Raw genomic sequence first — 26,531 nt, forward strand, 5'->3', positions numbered from 1 at the left:
TCGAACTCAGAAATCTGCCTGCCTCTGCCTCCCAAGTGCTAGGATTAAAGGCGTGCGCCACCATACCCGGCTTTTTTTTTTCTTTTTTTCTCTTTTTTTTTTTCTTTTTCTTTTTCTTTTTCTTTTTCTTTTTTTTTTTTTTTTGCATCGTTTTTATATCTGCCAAAGGATAGCTTTCATGTACACAGAGAATGCTTTCTCCATTTTGTTTGGGCATGGGCAGCTGTGCACAGGTTCTGCCCCAGGGCACAGAATAGCTGAGCTATCCGTGATAGTCAGAGGGATCAAAGGGTTGCGGTGAATCTCAGTGCCACGTCTCCAGAATACTACTTTACCCAGCAAGCAATTTACCTAAAAGCCTATCCTTTAACATGTCCTTGAACAAATGGGTCTGACCCCGATCATCAATTCATGTATGAACTCTGGGCCCGGTGCTGGTAAAGCTGGCAGCTTGCACACACCCCTTACTGGGGCTTACTGGTTGCGACTTTAAGGTGACCGAGGAGCAGGCAGGCGGGGATCTGACAGAGTGGATAGTCTGCTCTTGTTTTCACAGAGAACACAGAGGCTCTGGGGAGGCGCATAGTCAGCCAAAGTCCTGGGCTTCAGAGTCAGCTCCTCGCTTCCAGAACATCTCTCACAGCCCTTGTCAAGTTTCATCTTCAGGAGATTTCCCATGGCATTTGTTCTTTGAATATAACTCAAAATTCTGGCTCTGGCTTGGGAGTTGAGCAAATAAACTAAGCTGTTCAGCATAAAGCCAGTACAGGGAGGCCCAGTCAAATGTCAGGCCAAGTAGGAATACAGGAGCGCAGTGCTGGAAAAATGTGCGGTCCTCCCGCAGGAGTCTGTGTTCTATAGGAGTATTTACTGTGCAGAGCAAAGCTGGAAAATGCAGAGGCTCTGGCATTAGCTCCCCGAGTTACAGATCCAGCCAGCCCGCTGCTAGTTGTGGTTAACCAGAAGTTAGGTGAAGAGTCTGTGCTGTGCAGAGCCAGTGTCGGACTCTCCGCCCCACACATTCTGTGGCTATTCACAGAGAGGAGAGCAGGGGAGTGTGCTTTCCAGTCAGGATTCACCCTGGGAGGGCGGCAGACAGTGTGGAGCCTCCAGGTACCTGAAAGAAACTGAGGCCCTGGACCCCATCTGTGCCCTCTGGCCCTCTGCATTTGGCCTCTTCCTCTATGGGGCTTTGCAATTACACTTTATAAAGGCATTTCCGCAAAGACAAGCGCGTTACCACTACAGATGTTTTGGTTTTTATCTAAACATTCTTTTTTTTTTTTTTTTTCCTAAAGCCTCATGGGCCTCACTCCTGCTCTGCTGAACACATCACTCAGCCCGTGAAGTTCTCCAGAGCCTCACTGTCAGCCCCTCCTTCTCCCTCCCTTCCTCCCTCCCTCCCCCTTTCCTGTTCTTCATTACCCTGATTTTCTTCCACTCTCACTCCCCCCCCCCCCCGTCCCACTCCCAGGCCTGGAGACAGACTTGCAATGAGCCTTGCTGGAATCTTCCAGCTTTTAATGAGCTATCCTAGTTGGCTAACTTCTTAATCGGGGCTTGCTCGTGCCACATAAAGGCCTAGTGTGGTTTTACTGAGAAAAGACATGTTTATATCTTTGCAAAGACTTTTAAAAAAAAAATGTGTTAGTCAGATTTCTGACCCTGTAACACAGCTGGAATGACAAACTTACATGGGGACAGGGTTCATTTTGACATGTAGTTTTGGCGGTTCAGCTGCAGGACTCCTTGGTCTTGTTGCTTTTAGCTCATGGTGAGCCAGTACATCATGGCCGCCGAAGTGCACAGCAGAGGAAATCGGCTCACTTCCCGGCTGGAAAGCATTGCGGGGGGGGGGGGGGTCACCATCACAGCCTCTTATGAGGGCACATCAGCAAAGGCCTCTTAGTATCTCCCACTAGTGCCACCTTGGGGACTAAGCCTCAAACATAAGGAGCTTTAGGGACTCTTAAGAGCCATGCCATAGCAAGATGTTATAATAAAGAATGTAGACGTGGCAGCTTCGGCATGTCTCAAGTTTGTGGAGGTTGGGTTCAGATAAGGGCATCTTAAGTTACAGAGAGCAGCTTTGTACCGTACAGTGGTAGGGAGCTAGCTCTCTGGTCTCCTCCTCCTCCTCCCCCCACCACCACCACACTTAACATCTTCCCTCCTCTAATAGCTCCGTCTATGCCTGACACCCAATGCTCCTCACATCCTGCAGACCCCTACTTTCATCTTTACTTGAATGTTTACATGGAGTGATTTGAGCTCCCAGCTTCTATAATGACAGGATCTAGGCCCCTCCTGCTCTCAGGGATCGTTTTTCTTCGTACTCTGGCGAAGAATGAATGCTTCTTTTCCGTCTCTGCCCGCATTTCACTTTGTGAAATCTCTTCCCCAGAACAGGCATATCCTTAAAAAAAAAAAAAAAAAAAAAAAGGTAAACCAACCTAAGACTGTGCCTCATCACAGAAATTTGTATTTTGTACAGAAGAGAATTTCTGTGTGCATGTTCCTTATACTGGAAAATATATCCTGATTTCAAAGACCTTAAAACTCAACAGAGTTTTGTCTTATAATCAGTGAAAAAGAAACATTTATTTGACTGGAATCTGGAGGAGAAAAATCTCACCTGGCTAATGATGCAGAAAGAAACATAGTTTCTGGTTTTGGGAAATGAGGAGTGGACCATTTTTCCAGAATCTTTTGATCAGAACCATATAAGCATTCTGAACTTTTTAGAGAGAAATATTTCCTTAGCCTGCTACAAACCACCACACAGAAGATCAACTTTCAATATTTCAAAAGTGGAATTTTTTATTTAATGAAATTCGGTGGTGGGGTGGGATTTGTGTTCAAACTTTCCAAATGGATACAGTCCGTGCCCTCCATAAATTCTGGAATTGTTAGTCTATGATCAGTCTCATATCTCCTTATACGAGCCCAAACCCCATCACAAAGCCCCACTCTCATGATCTACGTACCTTGCCAAAGCCCTGTCTCCTAATACTGCCATTTGGGGCTGGAGATGTTGTTTCAACATACACATTGCAAGGGAGAGACTGCTCATGCAGCCAATACTGGTCTGTGTGTCCTCACCACTGTCCTGGTTCCCATCAGCCTAGGGATTCCAAAGATCACCACCTATGAGGCTCTTTTCCCTGTCAGTCTGAGCTTTTCCACTGTACCTAAGTCAGGGTTGGCACGCAGTAGGTTGTTCTCCCCTTCTCTGCTAGAGGGAGCAGGGCAGATAGTGGCTATGATGAGAAGCCAAGGTAGCAACAGCTCTTCTTAAAGGAACTGATGGTTGGAGGGACCAAGTTGTACAAGACAGTGGAAAGGAACAATACCAAAAAAAAATTGTTTTTAAAAATTGGCTAATAAAAGCAGAAAACCAAAATAGACAAAAGCAACTGAATTTGCTAGGGCAGTTTTGGGAAAAACCAAGCTTTTTACACTAGGATCTCGGTTGTCTGGTGCAACGCTTTCTCTGTCCAGAGCAACCAGGAAGAACCCAAAGAGGTACTGCTGTCATTCCTACCTAGAGACTTCACGTGTTATGAAAAAACATAATAGTTCCTATATTATCTTATGAGGACAGCATTTCCTTCTTGACTAGCAAAGATATTAAAGCACAAACAGGAAGTCTGTTCACTGTAGTGATAATGGGGTGAAATTCAAACAGAAAGTATGGGATGATTGAACTTGAGAAACTCTGTCCAGGTTGCCTTCTACAGGCACCTTGAGGAATTCACCACTTTGTCCCACAGTAACTGTCCTCCTCCCCACAGGTAACACACTGGCACAGTCCCTATTTCTTCGCTTACTTCCCCACGGCTAGCTCCTACCCGGCTATGCTTGCAGACATGCTGTGCGGTGCTATCGGCTGCATTGGTTTCTCCTGGGTGAGTATCTCCAAGTCTCTGTGGTGGGGTCTATACTTGCATGAGGAGGTGATCCCTTTGCACACAGGACAGAAACAGGTGGCTCTGTCACCTGTAGGTAGTGGGGCTACTTTGCAGAAAGCAGAGCCTGGGTCTCAGGGAGGGAGTTTCTAAGGGAAGAGAAATTCTGAGTGGAATATGGGAGAGGGAAGAAGGAGAAGGAGAAAGATAGAGGGGAGAGGGAGGAAAGGAGAAGAAGCAAGGAGAGAGGAAAGGAATGGAGGAGAGGGGGGAGGAAGGGAGAGGAGAAAAGGGAAGGGGAGAGAAGAGAAGAGAAGAGAAGAGAAGAGAAGAGAAGAGAAGAGAAGAGAAGAGAAGAGAAGAGAAGAGAAGAGAAGAGAAGAGAANGAAGAGAAGAGAAGAGAAGAGAAGAGAAGAGAAGAGAAGAGAAGAGAAGAGAAGAGAAGAGAAGAGAAGAGAAGAGAAGAGAAGAGAAGAGAAGAGGATTCGGCACAGTACTGTTTTTTTGGTTTCCGTTTGTTTGGATTTGTTTTTAATAACCACTTGATTTGAATCAAAATTCCAGTTCAAGGTTGTGCAGCTTCCATTCCCCCAAGACCAGAAGATTGCTATGCACTCTGACTTTGGAGACTGTTCCTACCCTTGACTCATTCATCTGCCTCCCACCAGCCTACTGTCCAGCCGGTCTGATGGGCAAGGAGGCAGAGCCAAAGTGCTAAAAATAGGTCCATGCCTGCCTACAGGCTACTCACCCCTCCCTGTGTGAGGTCCTCTTCTACATGGAGTAAAGACTTAGAAAGTTCCCTAGTCTGAAGGCATCTGGCCTAGGTTTCCTAGCACTCTGTGTCCCAGCTGTCTGCTTCAGGCAAGATTCGAAGCAGATGTCATTGGCTCTCAGGTTCTGAGCCTGCTCACTCCATTAGGAGTTCTCAAAGCCTAGAACAACTGCCTTGGATTCTTGTGCTTATGAATCCTCAGCAGCCATTCAGGGCCCAGCTGAGCTGACTACTTTACCACAAGGCACCTGATTTTCTTCCAGCTGGGATCCTCAGGGGTTGGGCTCATGGGAGTCACAGCTCATGGGAGTCACAGCTCATGGGAAGGGCTGAGATGGCCTTCCTGCTGAACTGTCGCCATTGCTCTTAGGTCAGGCACTTGGGGCCTTCTTCTCCTGGGAATAGACCAAGCCTAGGATGAGTGTCCCCCTTTCCTTTCATTAAATGTTGTTGTGGCAGGTTTCATTGGTGTCATAAGCCACTGCATATCTGTCTGGAGACCCAACATCAACTTCTGATGTATCTGCTTTTCGAGGATGCTCTTGGTTGAGGAAGTGCCTGCCCTCCTGACACAGAGGTTATGTTGCTTGATAGCTGTGGTTCATAACATGGAGTGCTGGCTCCTATACTGGGAATTAGCATTAGCTTGGCTGCAGTAGAACCCACCCAGATGGGGATAACCATCTGACCAGCAGGAAGAAAGTCCTCAGTTCCTCTTGTCATCAATGTGTCATAATTCCAGAATGCACAAGAGCACCCTGGTCACCATGTTGTGATCCTTAGGTAAAGACCCAAATGAACATGGAGGCTCGAGTCACCTTTACCTGGACCTGAGAGTATCCAGCCAGCTACCTTCTGTGTGCAGTGAGAGGAAAGAGGCCAGACACCAAATCACTGGGGACTCAAAAGACTACATAAGAACTACACGAGTGGCTTGTCTGATGTTGCCTAGCAGAAGAAAGCAGTCAATACCCATTTTCTTGGCTCCATCCTGGGCTCTAAAATTTGCTCGCGGCCACGGAGGAGGGTCTTCCAGTAGACCTTTTTATATTGTTCTGTTATATGATCAAGCACACTGAGCACAAGCAGGCAGGCATGGTGCCGTTCCTCTTACACCAATCTGGATGAATGAAAGAAACTATGTCTGAGATTGAGTTCAGGCATTTGAGGCCCATCTGAGATTGAAAGAGTTTACATTTGGATTTTAGCCAGGCATTGACCCTGAACTCCTCAGCAACTGGGCCGTTGTTTCAGCATTAGCTCTTAAAGAACCATGGCTGTGTACATGGTGGGCTGGGGAAGTTGATGTATCCGGGGAATGTTCTCAGCTTATACCCTGTGACCTGTCATAGAGAGATGATACAGTTGGTGAGGTAACTCAAAAGGGGCCCATAGAGATCTACCCTCATGTATCCCTGATGGATCTCATCTGGAAGGAGATGAGGAAGAGAGAGAAATGTTCTCCTTGTAAAGCTCTGTCAATGCTGTCAGGCCCAGGCCCTGCTTCCAGGCCTCCTGGCAGAGCCAACCCCCTGAGGTTCCCTGGAATCTCTGGGAAATGAGAACATAGCATTGTCTCAATCCACTTTCTGGGGGAGAACAAAATGCTGTAGCCTGAATCCTTTATAAACATTAGAAGTCTACTCGAGGGTGTGAAGAACATGCTACTGGCATCTGGCAGCAAGGCCTGCTGTGTGGTGATCGCAGCAGAGAATGTGCAGTGGGCAGCAGGCATGCGTGAAGCAGACAAGAACTTCTGTTCTTGGAGTGAACTTCCTTGTTTCCATCTAATCTACTCCTGAGACGACCCCCTTTCCATCAGTTCACGAGCAAGGAGCCACACAGGCTGGCTGACCCGTAAACTCCCCCACCTCTTAATATTCTCATCGTGGGTTCAGGTTTCAACATATGAATGTGGGAGACACTCAAATCCCAGAAACCAAGGGATTAATTCCCCACCAAGGGTGGATTTGGGGGGCAAAAATGTGAACTTTTTGTTAAATTGATCAAATAAAAACCACCAAAGAAACAATGCTTTCCTGTGTCACTCCTTTGTGCAGAGGCCAGCTGCCCTGTGGCTTAGCTGTTCACTTTCTCCCCCAACCCCCACTGCAGGCTGCAAGCCCAGCATGCACAGAGCTGGAGACAGTGATGATGGATTGGCTGGGGAAGATGCTGGAGCTGCCAGAGGCCTTTTTGGCTGGAAGAGCTGGGGAAGGGGGAGGAGTGATCCAGGTAAGGCGGGGAAAGCAGGAAGGCGGACTTTTGGGAGTATGGGCTCCACAAAGGACCACAGCTGCCAACAGAAAGACCACGTTGCTTTTGGCTGTGCCTTTCGGTTTCTTCCAGGGAACAGGAAAGCTGGGGAACTCTGCTCTTGGAGTTGATGGGATCTGGATTTAGATCCTGGTGCTGTTTCCCACAAGCACTCAACTCCACTGGCCATCCTGGTAGATAGGACAGTGGCTAAAGCATAGGCAGATGTTGGGGTACCCATTGCTGGCCACCATGTCTAGGCACTTTCCAGACACACTGACTTCTCACTGTGAATTAGGCACTCCTTTTGACAACCAAGGAAACTGAGGCCCAAAACAACTAATAACATCCCACTCAGCTTCTAGCTTGGGAGCTACAGACCTTGTGTCTGTGTATTCTAGAACCTAAGATCTTGCTGCCACCACAGAATCATATCGTTACCACAAGTGACAGCTGTGGCCATGCTTCAACGGCTGTATGTGCTACTTGGCTGTATGTGTTATTTGTCTGTGTGCCAACAGCTTACCTAAGGCTTCTGCTATGTCTATGCATACATTTAATTCATTCTCTGTATTCATCACGAACAACTGTAGAGCTTACATGAGGGCACACAACAGATGCAAATGACAGCCGTGGTGAATTTTCCATTCCACCAGGATCTTCAGAGTGAATGATCGGAATTTATGGCTTTTTTTTTTTTTTTTTTTTTTTTTTTTTTTTTTTTTTTTAAAAAAAAGACAAGGTCTGACTATGTAGTCCTGGCCTGGAACTCACTATGTGGAGCAGACTGGCCTTGAGCTCTGAGGTCCACCTGCTCTGCCTCCCAAATGCTGGGATTAAAAGAATGTACCACCATGCCCCAGCAAATGTGAATCTTTAAAAAATGTTTTGTATCACGGACAATGAACTACATTAACTCATCACCCCTCCTTATGTTATTTTTCTCATGTCAAGTTCACGGTTGTAACACTGAGAACGTATTACTAACCTTAGAATCAAGAAATTTGATTTTACACACACACACACACACACACACACACACACATATACACATATAGTTTTCTCAGAAGCTCTGATAAGCAGTGATGGCTCCACATACTTTATGGATGAGAGCACTGAGGCTGGCAAAAGAATGCCTTTGTGGAAGATCACATGTCTGCTATGGACAAACTAAACTAGGAAGCAAGGCCCTCAGTTTGTAGTCCTGGGACTATTTGTTCTTAACTTCCCATGTATTTTGACCTCCAACGTATGGTCTTTCTTAGGCGTGCTACATGCAATTTAGTGGCTTTAAATCCATTTCTTATCCTATGGTTCTGAAAGTCTGACCTAGGTTTTAGTGAACTAAAATCAAGGCTGTCATCTTAAAAGCCCAAGGGGAAAATCCATTTCCCCCACCTCCTCAAGTTTTCTAAAGCCTTCTGGAATTCCTTGGCCTGCAACTCCCATCTCCACCTCCCAAGGCAGCTGCATTCCATCGCGCTGACCTTTCTCTCACTGTCATGTTCTGACTGCAGATGTGAAATCGGGGCTCCACTTTTAAGGACCCATGTGATAGGATTGGGTCCACTCCGATAATCCAAGGTAATCTTTCCAAGTCAAGGTTCTTAATGTAATCACATTAGCAAAGTCCCCTTTCCCCTGAAAGGTAAACAGTCTCGGTCTGGGAAAGAGGCCTGGCATCTTGGTGATGGGAGATGCAGCTTGTGTTGCACGCAGTCTGCAGAAGCATGCAGTAGCGCTCTGAGAGGATTTCTTCTCAATGGCTTCCTAGCCTCTGCCCATAGGCAGCCAAGCTCAGCAGGGCTCCGGTGGGCCTGAGAAGGTAAATCTTGTTCATTCTAATGCATTAGAATGGGCGAGCCAGCAGTCCCAGTGGCTCAAACCACTCTTTTGAAAGTCTTTGAATATGTCCCTTTGTCATAACTAGGTCACTGTAAGTAGGGAGCTGATAAAAATGAACTACCAGAGGTAGGTAGGCTGAGACTCACCTGTAATACCAACAGTTGAGAGGAGGAAGCAGGAGGATCAGGAGTTCATGGCCATCCTTGGTGAATTCATGCCAGCTTTGGCCACATGAGACCCTGTTAAATAAATAAATAAATATTACCATATGGGTTATTTTAATACTATTATATATATGTATGTGTATATATATACACATGTGTATATATATGTGTGTATGTATATATGCATATATATGTATATATACATATGCATATATGTGTGTGTATATATATATACACACATATGTATGTAATAAGTAAGTGTACACATATGCTGTACCATAACTGAAGCATAAATGGATACTGTGAACCAGACTTCTAAAAGTGACAGCTGGAATGTTCTCGGGAAGTCCCAATATAATTTCACAGAGCTGCTCTTTTCTTTTCAGAGGTTGTGTGGCATGGCCAAACTTCCTTGGGTAATATTGCAAAAAGGCATGGCACAGATGCTGTTCCGGCTTGAGAAGGGGCTGCAGCACACGTCCCCAAAATACACAGTCAGAGATGTTTCTTCTAGGTGAAGCCCTGGTGGCTTTCCAGGTGTTGACGCTGGAATCCTGATTTTCCAGGGGGCATGCTTATCGTCCTTAACAAGGACAATCAAGTCAGAGTGTCCAGAGAGAGTCTGTAGCCATTCAGGGCTACAGAAGCCAGCAGAGCCGTCTTCAGAGGCATGGCCCAGAATTATGGTTTATTTATTTCTGAGCAAGTATCTCACTATTCAGAGTAGGCTGTCCTGGAACTCACTTTGTAGACCAGGCTGGCCTCGAACTCAGAAATCCACCTGCTAGCCAGGCATGGTGGCGCACGCCTTTAATCCCAGCACTCGGGAGGCAGAGGCAGGTAGATTTCTGAGTTCGAGGCCAGCTTGGTCTACAGAGTGAGTTTCAGGACAGCCAGGGCTACCCAGAGAAACCCTGTCTCAAAAAAGCCAAAAAAAAAAAAGAAAAGAAAAGAAGAAAAAAAGAAATCCACCTGCCTCTGCCTCCCTAGTGCTGGGATTAAAGGCGTGCGCTACCATGCCCTGTTAGAGCAGACTTTTTACCATAACTCTACATCTTGGCTGAAATTTTAGTTTTGGTAAACCCTGCTACCTCATGAACAACACAGTTTTCTATCTACCTTGGGACATTTCCTCTGTTCTATGTTAGTGAGGAAGCCATTTCAACCCTTTTCAGGGGCTTGAGTTTCCATAAATTCAGTACCATTTTCTTAAGTGCTCTCTCTCTCTCTCTCTCTCTCTCTCTCTCTCTCTCTCTCTCTCTCTGAATAGCTTCTTTTTCTCCCCCCTTTTTGGTCATTTTCTCCTCTATATTTTCAGTGAATTGCTCATGGTTTTCTGTGTATCACTGTAATTTTCCACATTGCCAATTTACTATCTCCCATGTCAATTTTGATTACACTTTCTTACTTTTAAAAATGATTGTGCCCTCTGTATTTATGGATAATGGGCACTCACTGTAAAATGGGAAAATACAGTAACAATTTTAGAGCATCTCTCTAGTCTTAGTCCAGTATCTCTGTATGTGTGGTTACATAAATTGAGATGATTCAATACATATACACAGTGTTTTCGTATATTTTCACTGTTTAAATACTTACTACTATTACTATTGTGTGTGTCCACGGTAGGTGCGCATGGATGCTCATGCCATGACTCTCACAGGGAGGTCACTTGAAAGTGAGTTCTTTCTTTATACCTTCTGGTGGGTCACCAGACTTGAAGGATAATATCTCTTCCTATTCAGCCATCTCACTGGCCCTGAGCTGTTTTAAACTTTTTCTTAATTTATTTTCTTCAGTTAGTAAACAAAGCAATGGGCTTCATTACAGCACTTTCACACACATGTTGTGAAATTGTTTTCACAAATACTTTATTTTTAATCTACCTTCTTTCTCCAGCCCTCTCCCTCACACTTCTTGTTACTCTCATATTGGTCCTCCCCCTGCCCCATCTTGTCCAAATATTTTTTGAGAATATTATTACTGTATAACTTCTATGATGTACCACAATTTATGTAAATAACACATCAGATATTCATGCCATACTACACCTTTCAGTCCTGTGAGTAAGATTTCAGAGGACAGCCTTTAGGACGAGAGGCAACTGTCTTCCAAGACCATCAGCTTCCTCCCCGTGGCACATAAGTGCTTCACCAAGACCAGAATAGCACCACAGGAGAGAGAACTTCTGGGTCACTTGTCATACAGTGAAAACAGTTTCATTTTCGAGTCTTTAGTATCCAGAGATGAATCTTCTAGTTTGGTACTTCTCGAAGAATTTTACAAGTAACAAAGTTTATTGAATAACTATTTCAAAACTGACGGTGTTTTAACCTATTTATTGTGCTTTATATAATCGATTTTCATCCTCAAAATACTTATGAGGATTGGTTGCATTATCAACCTTAGTTTTCATAGCAAAGAAATTGAGGCTCAGACAAGTTCAGTGGCAGAAACTAAAGGCAGTATGTAAAGATGGTGTTAAGTATTATCACCAGCTTGCTCAGGCTCTCTGCACGGGATAGCGTCTGGAGGTTTGAATGCCACCTTTGGGTTAAACCATCTTTTCAGAAAAGACCATCTCATTTTGAGAAGTCCCAGCCTTAGGTTAGGACTAATTCTGGCATCTCTCAGCCCAGGCTTCAACAAAGCCCTGGTGAGCTCGACCCACTTAGTTTGGGTTGGTAGAAAGCAGACTTCCTTGTGTTTACTGCAGGGAGCTGGCTGGCCCTTTTCAGCTCATGAGGCTGATTGTCTGTAATTTGTGAGGCCTTAAAGAGCACTGAGCCCAGTGACAGCCCGCGAGGCAGCCTGCCTTATCGATCCCTTCAGAGCTGTAATCACAGCTTAGCATCAGCGCAGCAGTGGGTGTCTGAGCCCAACGGCACACCATCATTGTGAGGCCGGGACAAATGAAACCTGCAAAATGGGTCTCTTAATTGGGTTTGAAAGCTCTTGTAGAAGAAAAGCTGCCAATTTCTTACCCTGTGTGAGGTGACATTTGTAAAACCTAGAAGATGAAAGGACCTTTCGGCTCAGGGCATCAGCAGCCCAGAGCATCGACTCTTCCAAAAGGTCCCTCCCACCTCAGAGCAAGCTCGCCATGGCAACCTTTGTCTGCCTGAAGCAAAGGCATTGGCGAGCCACACAAAGACGTGGGGGTAAACCGGTTCCAGGTAAACGAAGGAGCAAGTGTGTGGGCTTAGCTCGGTGCAGCTCAGGGCTGTTCAACCACCCCCACCCCCCACCCCCCCAGTTTCTCAGCCGCGAAGCACAATGATCAGCGTGGGCTCTCTCTCTCTCTCTCTCTCTCTCTCTCTCTCTCTCTCTCTCTCTCTCTCTCTCTCTCTCTGTTGGTATAAAAGAAAGTAATTTCTGTCAGAATATGGAGAGCGCCCTCCAAGTCCATAATGAGCTATTCAAAATAATAAAGGTATCCAGGGCTCCGAAAAGAGGGCAGACAGTGTCTCACTATTAGCCCTGGGTGTCCTGGAACTCGCTATTAGATCAGGCTGGCCCCAAACGTAGAGATCAGCCTATCTCTGTCTCCCTTCTGAGCGCAGGGATTGAAAGTATGTGCTGCTACAACCACAATCCACTTTTTGTTTTGTTTTGTTTTGTTTTTCGAGGCCTGGTTACTGTGTGAAACAGAGCCCTGGCTGTCCTGAACTCACTTTGTAGACCAGGTTGGCCTCGAACTCACAGAGATTCTCCTGCCTCTGCCTCCACCTCTGCCTCCTGAGTGCTGGGACTAAAGGCATGCACCACCACGCCAGGCTCCCACTTCTTAATAGACAGACCTTGAGAAACAGAATGTGGCCAGGGAGTCTGAAATAAGCAAGCCAAGAGAGAAAAACAATGGGATGCACAGAAGTGGGAGACACATCGTCTGTTTTCACAGACTTGAATTTCCTGAAATGGCTGCCAGTCTTGTCGGCTTTCCTTAACGTGGTCTGAAACTATGCAGGACGACTGTTGGAAGTACAGCCCAGAAGGAAATGTGTGAGTCACTCGGATGCTGAGTGAAGACCGTGGTCTGTTTATCTGAACTCATGCATTACAGCTACAGAAATAGGAATGCATGTACCTAGCTTGAAAGCTCAACCCACTCCTCAGGGAGTAGGACTTGCTTCAAAAAAAAAAAAAAAAAAAAGTAAAAGCAGTAGATGGGAAAAATCAAAGTGGGAGATTGTGATTGATGAAGGGGGCAAAATATTAATAAGAAAAATTTATACCTCTACACAATTCACTGTATATTTATCTGGAAAACTCCATGGTCTTAGAAACTTTCAGAGTCAGCAAAAATCTCATGGGTTTCTCCTGGGATTTGTCTCCCAGGGAAACTGAGCACAAATGCTAGGAAGTACCAAGAAAAACCAGACGGAGCCTTATTTTTAACCATACCCAAGTCATACTGCATATCTGGTGGGATGTTAGAGGCCCATCTGAAGATGAAAGACATTAAAAAATAGGATTATTTTACAAATTACCCGGGATAAGTGATACAGTGGGCGCTGAACCCATTTCTTTACTCTCAAGTTCAAAAGATGGATCTTATTCAATACTTTTCCACTTTGCAAACGGTTGGGATTTCTTGCACCGGTTTACCAGGCCTGCCATAACAAAGCACAGAGCAAATGACTGAAACAGCACATTTGTTGCTCCTGAGTCCTGCATGAAGGCTGAAGGCCAAGAGCAAGGTGTCAGCAGGATTGCTTTAGTTGCTCACTCCTGCCTTCTCCAGGTCTCACCTCCATGTATGTCATGTCTGCTGCCTAAGTTCTTATTCTCAGGACACCATTCAGATTGGTTTCGGGTCTACCTTAAAGATTTAATTATTACTTAAAGGTCCCCTTTGTCTCTCCTCGCCTCCCTACTGCTTCCTAATATTCTTGCTTCCTTCCATCTTTTCTTATGTGCATTTTGAGGCCTTCTCAAACTGTAGCCCTAGCTGGCTTAGTACACGTTATATACCCAAGTTGGCCTTGAACTCACAGTTCTCCTTAAGCCTCAGCCTCCCTAGCACTAAGACTACACGTATGTGGTGTGAAACTGTGTTTGGCTTAAAAGGTCCTATTTCTATAAGCGTAGGGCATTCTGAGATGCTGAGGTCTAGGGACTCAGTACATGGATTACAGGGAGGGAGGGAGGGAGGGAGGAGAGGAGAGGGGAGGGAGGGGAGGGAAGGAGGGAAGGAGGGAAGGAGTGAGCACAGTTCAGCCTGTTACATTAAGGACTGGGAGAAACTTTCCAAGTCAACCTCTGCGTGTCAAGGAAAATGCATTCCTATGTTATAAGGAAATACAAATTGTTCTGTCCACATGCATAGGAACACAGAGCAGGGATTGGGCAGGTTGCCCTGGATCAGCCTCTTCCTCTGATGAAAGTGGAGACAGTATGTCCCAGACCAGGCTTAAGGAACCCATGAGAGAACACCTGCAGAGTCTTGTATATGCTACAGGATCAGAGTGTTAGCTCACTGGGACATAATATGGATAAAACAATGTCAAACTAATTACAAGAGCTAAACCAGCCCCTGCAGATGTGAGATGCAAAAAATGAGTGAATTTTGCAATTTCTGGCTCAACTTTTAAAGGAAACTATGGACATAAATAATACGTCTTCCAAAAGTTTAGACTGGGACTTCTTTGCAACATTTCAAATTTCATTTGGCCTTTTTCTCTTGAATTCAGGGAAGTGCTAGTGAAGCCACCTTGGTGGCCCTACTGGCTGCCCGGACTAAAGTTATCCGCCAGCTCCAGGCAGCCTCCCCAGAGTTGACACAAGCTGCTATCATGGAAAAGCTGGTTGCTTACACATCTGATCAGGTGAGTGTGCTGGTGTGGGCATTGATTGGCCCACCACCCAACAGCCCCCACCTCCCACCCCCATCCTCCACGGCAGAGCGGAATCCAAGGAACAGTTAGCATCATGTCAAATCCAAAAGCTGGTCCTCAGGGATCACAAGGCAGAGAAACTCCTTATTCTATCGTGGGAGCTTGATAGATCTAGTCAGAAATAAAATACACGTACTGAGAGCCTCCACAACTGGCTGGAAACCATTTCTGTAGTGTGGAACTGCTCAGTGCCCCTGTGGCCTGCCTTTAAGGCTCCACTGTGGAAAAATTGGAAGGGAGACTCCAACCTGATGCCAAATCCTAGCTTTGTAAATCATGTACATTCTCAAAGCCTACTTTTTTTTTTTTTTTTTTTTTTCCAAAAGGGATAAAAAACATCATGCCTGCTGTGAGCACTCAGTCCAGCTTGTGACTTGAGAGGACTGATTTAGAGTTCATTATAATGCTCATAAAACCCTACAAATAGAAGTAAATAAAAATTTAGTACTTTTAGCTCACTTATTGTATTTACTTGACTCTTTGATCAATCAACTGTTTTTATTGTTTCTTTTTCTTTATTTTATCTTGTTAGTTTTTTTTTTTTAAGGGTAGGTGGGGTCAGGGGTTGAAATGGGTTTTCTCTGTGTAGTCCTGGCTGTCCTGGAACTCTGTAGACCAGACTGGCCTCAAACTCAAAGATGTGCCTACCTCTGCCTCCCAAGCGCTGGAATTAAAGGAGTGTGCTGCCACCACCCAGTGTATTCTTTTATCACGCAGCCCTGATTGTTTCCTTTGGTGCATAAATTGCTATATACTTGAATCTACATGTATTCAAAATCACACAAGTGAATGAAAATCTTAATCATCGATGTAGAGCCAATACTCACTCTGGCAGTATTTGATTTCGTTAGACTGGAAAGCAAGATCCTAGGATGGAAATAAGTCCAGGAAAGGGGTGCTTTCAAAAAGGGGGAGGGGAAAATACCACCTTCATGGGGCCCAGAGAGCCCAAAGAGCCCAAAGCAAGTGCTCTGCGGAACCTGTGACTCAGATTCCATTCGTGACTACTACTCACTCTTGTTGCAGGCACACTCCTCTGTAGAAAGAGCTGGACTAATTGGTGGAATAAAGCTAAAAGCAGTCCCTTCAGATGGCAACTTTTCCATGAGAGCGTCTGCCCTTCAGGAGGCCCTGGCTCGGGACAAGGCAGCTGGCCTGATTCCATTCTTTGTAAGTTCAATGCTCAATGGAGATGGCACTGTGGGGTCCTCTGGGTCCTGTCTGGGCCTGGGGGAGAGTTTGAGGGATGTATGTGTTCTGGGAAGAGGTAGTCATTGTCTCCTCTTGTAGTGACTTGAATGAGAAATGCCCCCCATAGTGCTAGTTAGGCATTTGACCACTTGGTCCCTAGGTGTTAGCACTATTTGGGGAGCTTAAGGTGGTACAGCCTTTCACTAGGAGTGAGCTTTGAGGGGGGAAAAAAAAAGTCTTGCACCATTTTCAATTCATTCTTTCATCACACTCTGTACTCAAGATGTGAATTCTTACCTTCCTGCCCCTCCTGCAAAGCCCGTTGCCTACTGTTATGCAGCCCCTGCCATTTAGGACACTAATCTTCTGCAAAGGGAAGTCCTTCTCTGTCTTGGTCATGGTGTTCTATCACAGTAACAGGAAAGTAACTAAGATACTCCTCTCCAAATGATGCCTCAAAATGTATACTCACACAGACAGCCCTGGTCAAAATCAGTGGGTCACAAGACAAAACAAAATGAATGTAAGAAAGACTTGTAAAGAGGAAGGTGAGATGTCAAGGGTAGAAAGGAGATAGGGGGGAATGGGTGTGAGAGTAACCATTCCTACAGGCTTTCCTGCCTGGGTTTGTTGCTCTCAGCAGATACTAAAAAAAGTTGGTTCATTTGTGTGAGGCTTATGAGCAAGCAGTAATTTTTCCCTCCAAGGTAAAAATATCTAACCAGCCAAATGGCATGCAGACTCTTTTGTGCCTAGATATGCATTCTAGTGGGGGATGTACCTGGAGATCTGGACAGTTCTGGGAATTGTCATGTTTCTGACATAGCCACAGCAGTATGTTCTGCCTGGGAGTAATATGTCATGTTTGAAGCAATTAGAATGTCATGACTGTGGCTCTGTGGATATTCTGTCTGGCTACACAGTATTACCCAAGGGAGCTTTAGGAATGCGGACTCTGGGCCCCTTTCCTGTAGAATTTTGGAAGCACGACCACTGGTAGAACCAGGCACATTAAATAGCAAGAGTCTAGTGTGCATCTGGGTTTGGAAAAGATGTTGAAAAGAATCTCTTTTATCCCTTTTATTTTTCAGTGTTGGGGATGGAACCCAGGGCTCACAGGAGTAGCCTTAACACCTTGTGTAGGGTACCTTCATTCAAACCTTCCTATTATCATTGGTAGTAGTAGTAGTAGTAGTAGTAGTAGTAGTAGTAGTAGTAGTAGTAGTAGTAGTAGTAGTAGTGGTGGTGGTAAACTTATGGGACAGCAACTTTCCACGTGGCTTTTAAAAGCACTCCCCGGTGTCAAGTTATCCCTCCTTCAGCTCCTGCATTACACCACACACCCTCTCTGCCTCCCATGGAATCCTTCCTGCTCCATTCTTCTATCTACCTTCACAGCACATGTATTCTACTATCCTCTCATCCTTAAGATCCTTATTTCTGCTGGGAGTGGCAGAATATATATATATATATATATATATATATATATATATATATATATATGATTCTGCAGCTATAATAGGCTATAGCTACAGTCCTTTGCATGTATGTCCTAGAATGATATAGCTCGGTTACAAGGTAATTTTCCTCAATTTTTTTCCTCATTCCTTTCTCACTCTCTTTTTCTTTCTTTTTCTTTCTCTCTTTCTTTCTTTCTTTCTTTTTTTTTTAAGACAGGGTTTCTCTGTATAGCTCTGGCTGACCTGGAACTCACTTTGTAGACCAGGCTGGCCTTGAACTCAGAAACCTGCCTGCTTCTGCCTCCCAAGTGCTAGGATTAAAGGCGTGTGCCACCACCGCCCAATTCTCCTCGATTTTAGAGTAAGCTTCACACTGATTTCCATGGTGACTGCACCAGTCTGTACTCCAATCAACAGAGAGTGTTCCTGTTTTCTCACACCCTCAAAAGCATCTATGGTCATTTGTTTTCTTGATCTTGGCCATTGTGACTGGGTTAAGGTAAAATACCTTGTAGTTTTAATTTGCATTTCCCTGGTGGCTAAGGATATTTCTTGGACATTTATATTTCTTCATTTGAGAATCTCTGCTCAGTGTTCAGCCCATTTTTAATAGGATGTGTTTTCTTGATAATTGGGTTTTTTAGTCCCTTGTATATTCTAGACACTGGTCCTCTGTCAGATGCATAGCTGGCAAGGACTCTCTCATATTCTCTATGCTGCCCCTTCACTTGGGTTCCGGTAGAGCATGGAATCTTTTTAATCTCATGCTTGCCGGCTTGTGGACTGTTGACTTTGTTCCCTGTACACCCGAGTCTATATCCTGTGCCTCTCGTTGTCCCCTCTAGATATTTTGGGTAGAGCATTGAGGTCTTTGGTGCATTTAAAATCGATCTTTTTGGGAGGTATAAAGAAAGAATAAAATTTCTAGGTAAGACGGTACCCATTGCCATCTGATTTTGGCAAAGATTACAAAGACAAAACCCACCCTGGAGAAAAGACTACATCTTCAACAAACGGTGCTGGAATATCTGGAAGTCCCAGTTCTTGATGAAGGGTGGCTTGCTGTTAGAAAATGCTCTCTTTTTCTCTAGCCCTTTATGTTTATCTAGGAACACCCCAGGTGAGCAGTTCATGACTGTTGCTCTTTTTAAATTAAATATATATATATATATATATATATATATATATATTATATATATAATATATATATATGATTTGGTTTTAACCCCACTGTAACAATTGTTACACAAGTTCTCCATTTACACCCAAACTAATTGCTCATAGTTTTAAATGTTATCTACCATTTGGGTCTTTATTTTCTTTTTCTTTTTTTTTTTTTTTTTTAAGATTTTATTTATTTATTATATGTAAGTACACTGTAGCTGTCTTCAGACACTCCAGAAGAGGGCATCAGATCTTGTTACGGATGGTTGTGAGCCACCATGTGGTTGCTGGGATTTGAACTCCGGACCTTCGGAAGAACAGTCAGGTGCTCTTACCCACTGAGCCATCTCACCAGCCCCCGGGTCTTTATTTTCTGTTTGGCTCACTTCCTATATTTTTTTTCTTATACTTGATTTTTTTAAAGTCATTTTTATATATTTCTACTCTCCTCATTTTATCTTGTTATTTTTTTTATTACAGGTCCCCAACACCTTTTGTGTGATTATTTCATTTAAATCTAAATGTATTTAAACTCTACTCGGCATTGCAATATTACAAGAGCAACATAAGTCTAGACAACTCTACAATATCTGTTTCATTAACATTCACTTATTTTATATATATTTCTTATTTTCTTCTCTGTGAAAATATTTAGAATTTATCTTAGTGAATAGACAGGGTCTGCTAGTTTTATTTCTATGAGAACATCTTTATTTTCTGTTTACTTTTGAAAGACATTTTCCAGACCTAAAGACAGAAGGGTGCTTTTGTTTGGTTGGTATTTTGTTTGTTTGTTTGTTTGTTTGTTTTTTAAGATTTTCTTTTTCTTTTGCATTTTGCTGGATATGCTCACAGCATCATTTGCTTGTAGTGTCCCTGGAGGCCAAGGTCATCTGTTCCGGATGGTTGTTGAGTCTTCATGTGGGTGCTAGGAATCAAACCCCAGCCCTCTAAGAGAATAGCCAGTGCTCAAAGTTGTAGCCATCTCTCAAGCCCCTGCTTGTTTTGTATTTTGAGCTCACAGTTCAAGTGCAATGCATCAAGCGTAATGACTGCATACACACTCAGGTTCAGATTGGTTTCTCCACGTTTGGCAGACCGGATGTCCTTTGAGGGGTATGGTCTTGCCTGCAACTACGATGAGTTAGCACAATCAAGACAATCCCCCACAGGCATTCCCAGAAGCCTATCTTGCAGGTGATTCTAAGTCCTATCAAGTTGAGGATCAAGTTGAGGATCAGCACTAAGTATCGCAGCTGAGCATAAATGCTAAGGAGGAAGCATGTACCTGCTCATCGACTTTCCTCTATGATTTCTGGTGAGATGTCAGTTGTCAGTGTTGTTGTTGTTTGCATTGAGATAATGAGGAAAGTGACTTTCTTCTTCCCAGTCACTTACAGTATTGCCTTTTCTCTTTACTCTTGGGCAGTTTCACCATGACACAAAGTTTTTTATATTTACTCTATTTCCAATCCATGGGAATAAGGTGGAATCTAATATCAGTCTTGGGAAATACCCATTGACTTCTGCTTGTAGTTTAGTTCAATCTGCTTCCCCTCTCCTTTCATTCTGGGGCTATGGTTACATGCAGTTACATCTTTCTACTGAATGTCAGGTACCTCATAGACTCATTTCCATGTTTTGTGTCTTTAAAAAAGAAATATATAGTTCAGTCTGACCTACTCACATTTTTCCAATGTTCTCTTTAGCTTGCCTAGTTAACTCATGGAAACTGTCATTTTAATTATAAATATTAAAATTTTTAACTTATAACTTTGAAACAATTGTGGGTTCATTAAAAATTGCAGGGGCTGGAGAACTGGCACATTGATTAAGAACATGTACTGCTCTTGTAGAAGACACAAGTTTAGTTACCAACACCTGTGTCAGGAGGCCCATAGCTGCTTATAACTCCAGGAAAATCGAATGGCTCTGGCTTCTGTGAGTACCTGCACTCATATGCACATACCCATACACAGACACAAGCACATTATTTAAAATAATAAAAGAAAAATCTTCTTAAGATTACAAAATTAAAACAAAGGCATCCTATACCTTCCACTTTCACACCCAAGTGTTATGGCTAATATAACTGCAGTATATAATGTTAAAACCAGGAAACTGGCACTGGCTTACTGTGCTTGTACAGTTCTGTCTCTATAGTTATAGAATCCTCTAACTACTCTCTGAGTTAAAATGCTGAAATGTTTTGGATGAAATGAAAGGATCCACTTTTCTGCTGCTCCTTCCTTTAATCTCACCTTGTCTCCCGTTATCCTCACAATCTCTTCTGTGTTCTAAGTTTCCGTTGATACTGGGGATGTTATGCAAATGGGTCGCATAGTCCATGAAAAGCTCAGAAGGGCATCTTTTCACTCACTTGTGCCTTTACCATCCGTCTAGGTCCTTTTGGCTGCTCTACCACAGATTTGGTACCAAACTGTGTAGCTCAGTACCTGTTCATCCACCACCTAGTGAGAAATACTTCACTTGCACACATTTTCCACCCAGGCACATACAGCATCTGTGAACATTAATGCACAGATATTTGTATAGAGAAGTAGTTCCATTTCTTTGGGATACTTTTTATAAGAAATTAATAGACTGTCTTGTTGTTCCACTATTCAGCTTGAAGAATTCAGGGTCTTTGGCTTCCTCACAAGCATTAGGTGTTTTCATTATTCTTGGTTGTAGTTGTATGGATAGGGGTATAATAACATCTCCTAGGGACATAATAATCATTTCTCTGGTGACTAACAATGTTAAATATCTTTTCATGTGGATATTTGCCATCTACACATTTTTAGTAAAATGTGAAAACAATGTTTAAGTGTGTGCATGTGAGTATGTGTGTATGAGCAGGTGCCTTCAAAGTCCAGAAGAAGATACTGGATTCCTTTAGAGCTACAAGTGGCTGTGAGCTGCCCCATAATGGTTCCTAGAAACTGAAACTGGAGCCTCTGCAAAAACAGTATGTGCTCTTAGATACTGGCCAGCTTTCCAGCTCCTGCGTTGATTTTTAATTTTTTAAATATATTGTTTTTATGAATTCACTGAGAATTTTGTACAATGCATTTTGATAACATTCACCCCCAATTCCTCTCCCTATTTATTTTCAGAAATTACTCACGTCTCCCTACCCACTTACAAACCTGTGTCTGTTTTTATTATTATTATTATTTAAATAACCCACTGAGTCTGTTTTGCGTTGTCCAAGATACTCATGGGGGTGAGACCATCCAGTGGAGCACAGTCAACATACCAGGGGCCGCACCCTTAAGGAAAGCTCCCTCCCCCAGCAGTCATCAATGTCAACCCTGGGTTGAATTTTTTTTTTTTTTTTTTTTTGTAACAGACTGATTTTGTTAGAGCAGTTTTGGGTTGCTGCCTTGACAGAATACCTAACAGAAATAATTCAAGGAGGAAGGAATTCTTCTGGCTCCTGGTTTAAGGAACACAGGCTATCAAATGGCAGCAGGGGCTGTTCGGAGGGCAGTTGGAATGTGAGGCAGCTGTTAAATCACATTAGCAGTCAAAAACCAGAGAGCTGAGGCTAGAAGGGAGCCAGCCAAGAGCCCATAAGGCCTGCCCCACAATGACCCACTTCCCCTAGCTAGGCCCCATGTCCCAAATAGCCTGCAACCTTCTAAAGCCACCCCGCCATCTGCTCGAGTGTTGAAATACATGAGCCTGTGAGGGACATTCCACATTCAAGTCACTGTGCAGGCTCGCAGATTAAAAAATAGAACAGAAAGTTTCCATGCTGACTTGCATGTTTCCCAAATGTCTTCTCACAGTCTGTAGCCTGTTGTTCTAGTCTCCGAATTTGGGTCTTTTGTCTTTGGTGAGACAGACATCTAATTTTAGTGAGGTGCAATTTATCCATTCCTAACCACAAGACCAGACCTTTGGTGTTACACATAAAAGTTTATTAGCCAGTACAAAGCAAAAAGGCCTTTCCCTCCTTGGAATAGTGCTAAATACTATTAACACAACACAACACAACACAGCACTATCAGTGTTAACAAAACAGTCTTTAAGTACTCTTTGTTATGTCCCTTTTCTCATAATGAAACATGCAGAAGAATGGCCCAATTTGATTCCCTAATTAGCAGTGTTAGATTCTCTCTTGCTGCCTTAGCTGCAACAGAACTGTCAAGTCAAAAAGTCAACTACCCTTATGCCAGTGCCAACCATTGAGAACAATTAGTTCACAAACACGCTGGGAAAACTAAAGACTGCCATAGTTGATTGCCCCAACTAACTGAAGAGTACAGCTTCAGTCCATCAGTGCTGATTGAAACAGTCCATGCCAGCCTATTTGCTCTCCCAAGCTCCCATAAACTATATCTATATAACTCTTACTATTTCCACATAAGACAAAATGAAGCCACCATACTGGCCTAGTAAAGAAACTGCTCTGGATTGGTGCTATTAAGCAAGGTCGTATTGGTTCAAAACAAATGGCAGTTTCTGCCTTGCTGCCTCTTCTCAGGTTGTACTCTCTGGCTTCCCAGGCTCACTAAGTCTATCAGCCTCGATGCATTGTACTGTGTTGCCTTCCCTGGTGTAGCCACACTAGGCCTAATAAACGACTCTCTCCAGTGGTCTTTCCTTTTAGTAGTGAGGCTGAGCAACAGAAAGAGCAGAGCTGCCAGGATGGCCAAGGCGGCGGAGTGGCAGAGGCAGCGACAGCTGAGCAAGTTGGCAGGCTGGGCGGTGAGGGAGGCAAGGCAGCTGCTTGTCAGTCGAAGAGGAATCGGATGAACGGTCTGGGAGCTGCTAGGGTGGGACACGAAGGACCGAAGAAGAGAGACAATTTTAGTGAGGTGCAATTTATCCGTTTCTTCCACAGATCAGACCTTGGGTGTTACACATAAAAATTTATTAGCCATTACAACGCAAAGGACCTTTCCCTCCTTGGAGTAGTGCTAAACACTATGAAAACAAAACAAAACAGAAAACAACGCGCTCTCAGTGTTAATGAAACAGTCTTTAAGTACTCTTTGTGATGTAGTGGGCAGCTGAGACCAAAAAAAAAAAAAAAAAAAAGAAGAAGAAGAAAAGGGCAATAAGGTGTCAGAAAAGAAAAACTGCAGGCCCTGCTTGCCAGAGGAATTCCAGAGAACTGTCAGATCGTTAGGACCAAGGGTCTCAGAGGCCCCGGGGCTAACACGGAACACTGGCCAGAGTGTGGGGTTCAGGAATCCCAACTTCCTTGGGCTACACAAGATTTGTGACACTGGCGGCTGTCAAGAGCTGAGAAATCCTTATACTCCTGCTGCCCACAAACTTCAACCCTAATTACAAGCAAGGGCTGAAAAATCCCAGCTTTCTAGGCTTACACAAGAGCTGTAGCACGTACAGGGCTTAGAGTCCCAATATGCAAGGCATGCATGAAGACTGTAACACTAGAAGGTACCACCTGCTGCTGCTCCCACCTGCTCGCTGCCATCACTCATGGCTGCAAAACACCGAGGGAAACAAAGGGGCCCACAACTTGAAGGTTGTCTCCTTGGCTACACATTATTTCTGTATAAACAGAACAAAAGGACTCCAGCCAACTGATTCAACACCATGACCAGATAGATTTTCCTCAGTGTTACATTTTAGGCGCTTTGTAGTTTCCTACGCTATACTTAAATCTATAATCTATTTTCAGCTGAGTCTTGTGAAAGGAGTGAAATACATTTAGAGTCCTTTGAGGGTGTGCATATGTGAGTCTTGGGATGGGCCATTGTTCCAGAGTGGTCTGTTGAAAGACCATACATCCTCCATTAAAAAACCATTTCTCCTCCTTTAGCCTGGGCTTACATGTAGACCTATTTCTGGACCATTGGCCTGTTGTTGTTTTTTGTTTTTGTTTTTTCCTGTTTGTTTCTTTTTAAAGATTTGTTTTATGTATATAGGTACACTGTCCCTGTCTTCAGACACACCAGAAGGGGGCATTGGATCCCATTACAGATGGTTGTGAGCCATTATGTGGTTTCTGGGAATTGAACTCAGGAACTCTGGAAGAACAATCAGTGCTCTGAACCGCTGAGCCATCTCTCTAGCCCTTTCTTGCTGTTTCTAAGACCACGCTATCTTGGTTATTTCAGATTCATTTGTTATTATCTACCATGAGATTCATGGCTAATATCAAGTTGAGAAAGTTTTGTATAATCCTGTTTGCCTAGAGGTAACTTTGCTTCAGATCATATACAATGATACATTTTTTAAAAAGATTTATTTATTAATTATATGTAAGTACACTGTAGCTATCTTCAGACACACCAGAAGAGGGCATCAGATCTCATTATGGATGGTCATGAGCCACCATGTGGTTGTTGCGATTTGAACTCAGGACCTTTGGAAAGGAAAAGCAGTCAGTGCTCTTAACCCCTGAGCCATCTCTCCAGCCCCTGATATATTTTCTTTAGCCAGATGATATTTGTTTTCGAACATTCAAACAGTTGTCTGAAGTAAAGCACACTTGGTTGTAGTATATAATTCTTTTCATACCGTTGGATTAATTTTGCAAATATTTTATGAAAGATTCTTACATCTATGTTTATGATACTCGGCTATCATAGGCTTTCCTGAAGTTCCTGTCTAGGTTAGGTATTGTGGTAATGTTAGAATCATAGATGAGCTATGGTATTTCATGTTTCTTTCTGAAATGTTCAGTGAAACAACTAAGGAGTCCAGCTGAGAGTGGTACTTTTTTTGTTTTGTTTTGTTTTTGTTTGTTTGTTTTTCGAGACAGGGTTTCTCTGTGTAGCCCTGGCTGTCCTGGAACTCACTCTGTAGACCAGGCTGGCCTTGAACTCAGAAATCCGCCTGCCTCTTCTTCCCAAGTGCTGGGATTAAAGGTGTGCGCCACCACTGCCCAACAAGAATGGTACTTTTTAATTTTGAATTTACTGATTACTCACACAATTTCAATAAATGCATCTCTACTGAGATTATGCCTTTATCTTTATGTAAGATTTACTTTGCTCTTGTTTCCCCCTTGCTCTTTCTCTGCTTCTCTTCCCCCTCTCTTTTCATGTGCTCGTGGCCACTCTCTACTCCTCTACACTTCTCTACTCTCTCTCTGCCTTTTTCTGCCTCTACTACCCTCTTAACTCCCCTCCCCATGTCCTGAATAAACTCTAGTCTATACTTAAAAAATTCACTGAATCTCTCAAGAAATCTATGCATTTCATTTGTGTCTTTACATTTGTGGACACTGAGCCCATGGGATTTCTTATTATCCCTTTAATGTCTATGAGATCAGAGTCCATAATATTTTCTATTATCTTTTCAATGCAGTGATGGTCCCAGTTGTGATGTTAATAATTTTTGTCTTCACTGTTTTGTCTTAGCTAATCTGGATGGATAAAGTCTATCACATTTATTGATCTTTTCAAAGAGTCAGCTTTTTACTGTTCTCCATTTCATCGATGTATTGATATTTCTTTTTCTTACATTCACTTTGCACTCAATTTTCTTCTTTTACTAGTTTCCTAACGTGGTCACTTAGTTTATAGATTAGACTTGCCTTCTATTCTAGTCTATGCATTCAATGCTATAAATCTCTCTCAAAGCACTTTCACTATACTGATAAATTATCTTGAGATGTAATGTCATTTTCTATGAGCTAAAGTACTTTTTAGTATTTCTTGGGAATTTTCCTTTGACATTTAGAAATGTGTTTTATGATTATTCAGAGTTTGGGGTATAATCTACCTATCTTTTAGTTACTGATTTCTAGTTAAATTCCACTGTAATTTAAGAACATATCTTGTTGGCCTAATCGGCCATCACTGGGAAGAGAGGCCCCTTGGTCTTGCAAACTTTATATGACCCAGCACAAGGGAAGGCCTGGGCCAAGTAGTGGGAGTGG

At 43.5% G+C, this 26,531-nt stretch overlaps 1 protein-coding gene across 1 annotated transcript in view; it reads left to right on the plus strand.

The window, feature by feature from the left end:
• Positions 1-26,531, plus strand: part of Ddc (dopa decarboxylase) — an 88,495-nt gene that overhangs the window by 18,895 nt on the left and 43,069 nt on the right. Inside the window, exons 3-6 of the mRNA XM_021210836.2 lie at positions 3,795-3,908; positions 6,800-6,919; positions 14,643-14,777; positions 15,873-16,016. Coding sequence (XP_021066495.1) covers positions 3,795-3,908; positions 6,800-6,919; positions 14,643-14,777; positions 15,873-16,016 — 513 coding nt within the window. The remainder of the gene's footprint in view (positions 1-3,794; positions 3,909-6,799; positions 6,920-14,642; positions 14,778-15,872; positions 16,017-26,531) is intronic.

This window comes from Mus pahari, chromosome 13 (assembly GCF_900095145.1).
Source record: "Mus pahari chromosome 13, PAHARI_EIJ_v1.1, whole genome shotgun sequence".
In the NCBI taxonomy this organism is placed as follows: domain Eukaryota; kingdom Metazoa; phylum Chordata; class Mammalia; order Rodentia; family Muridae; genus Mus; species Mus pahari.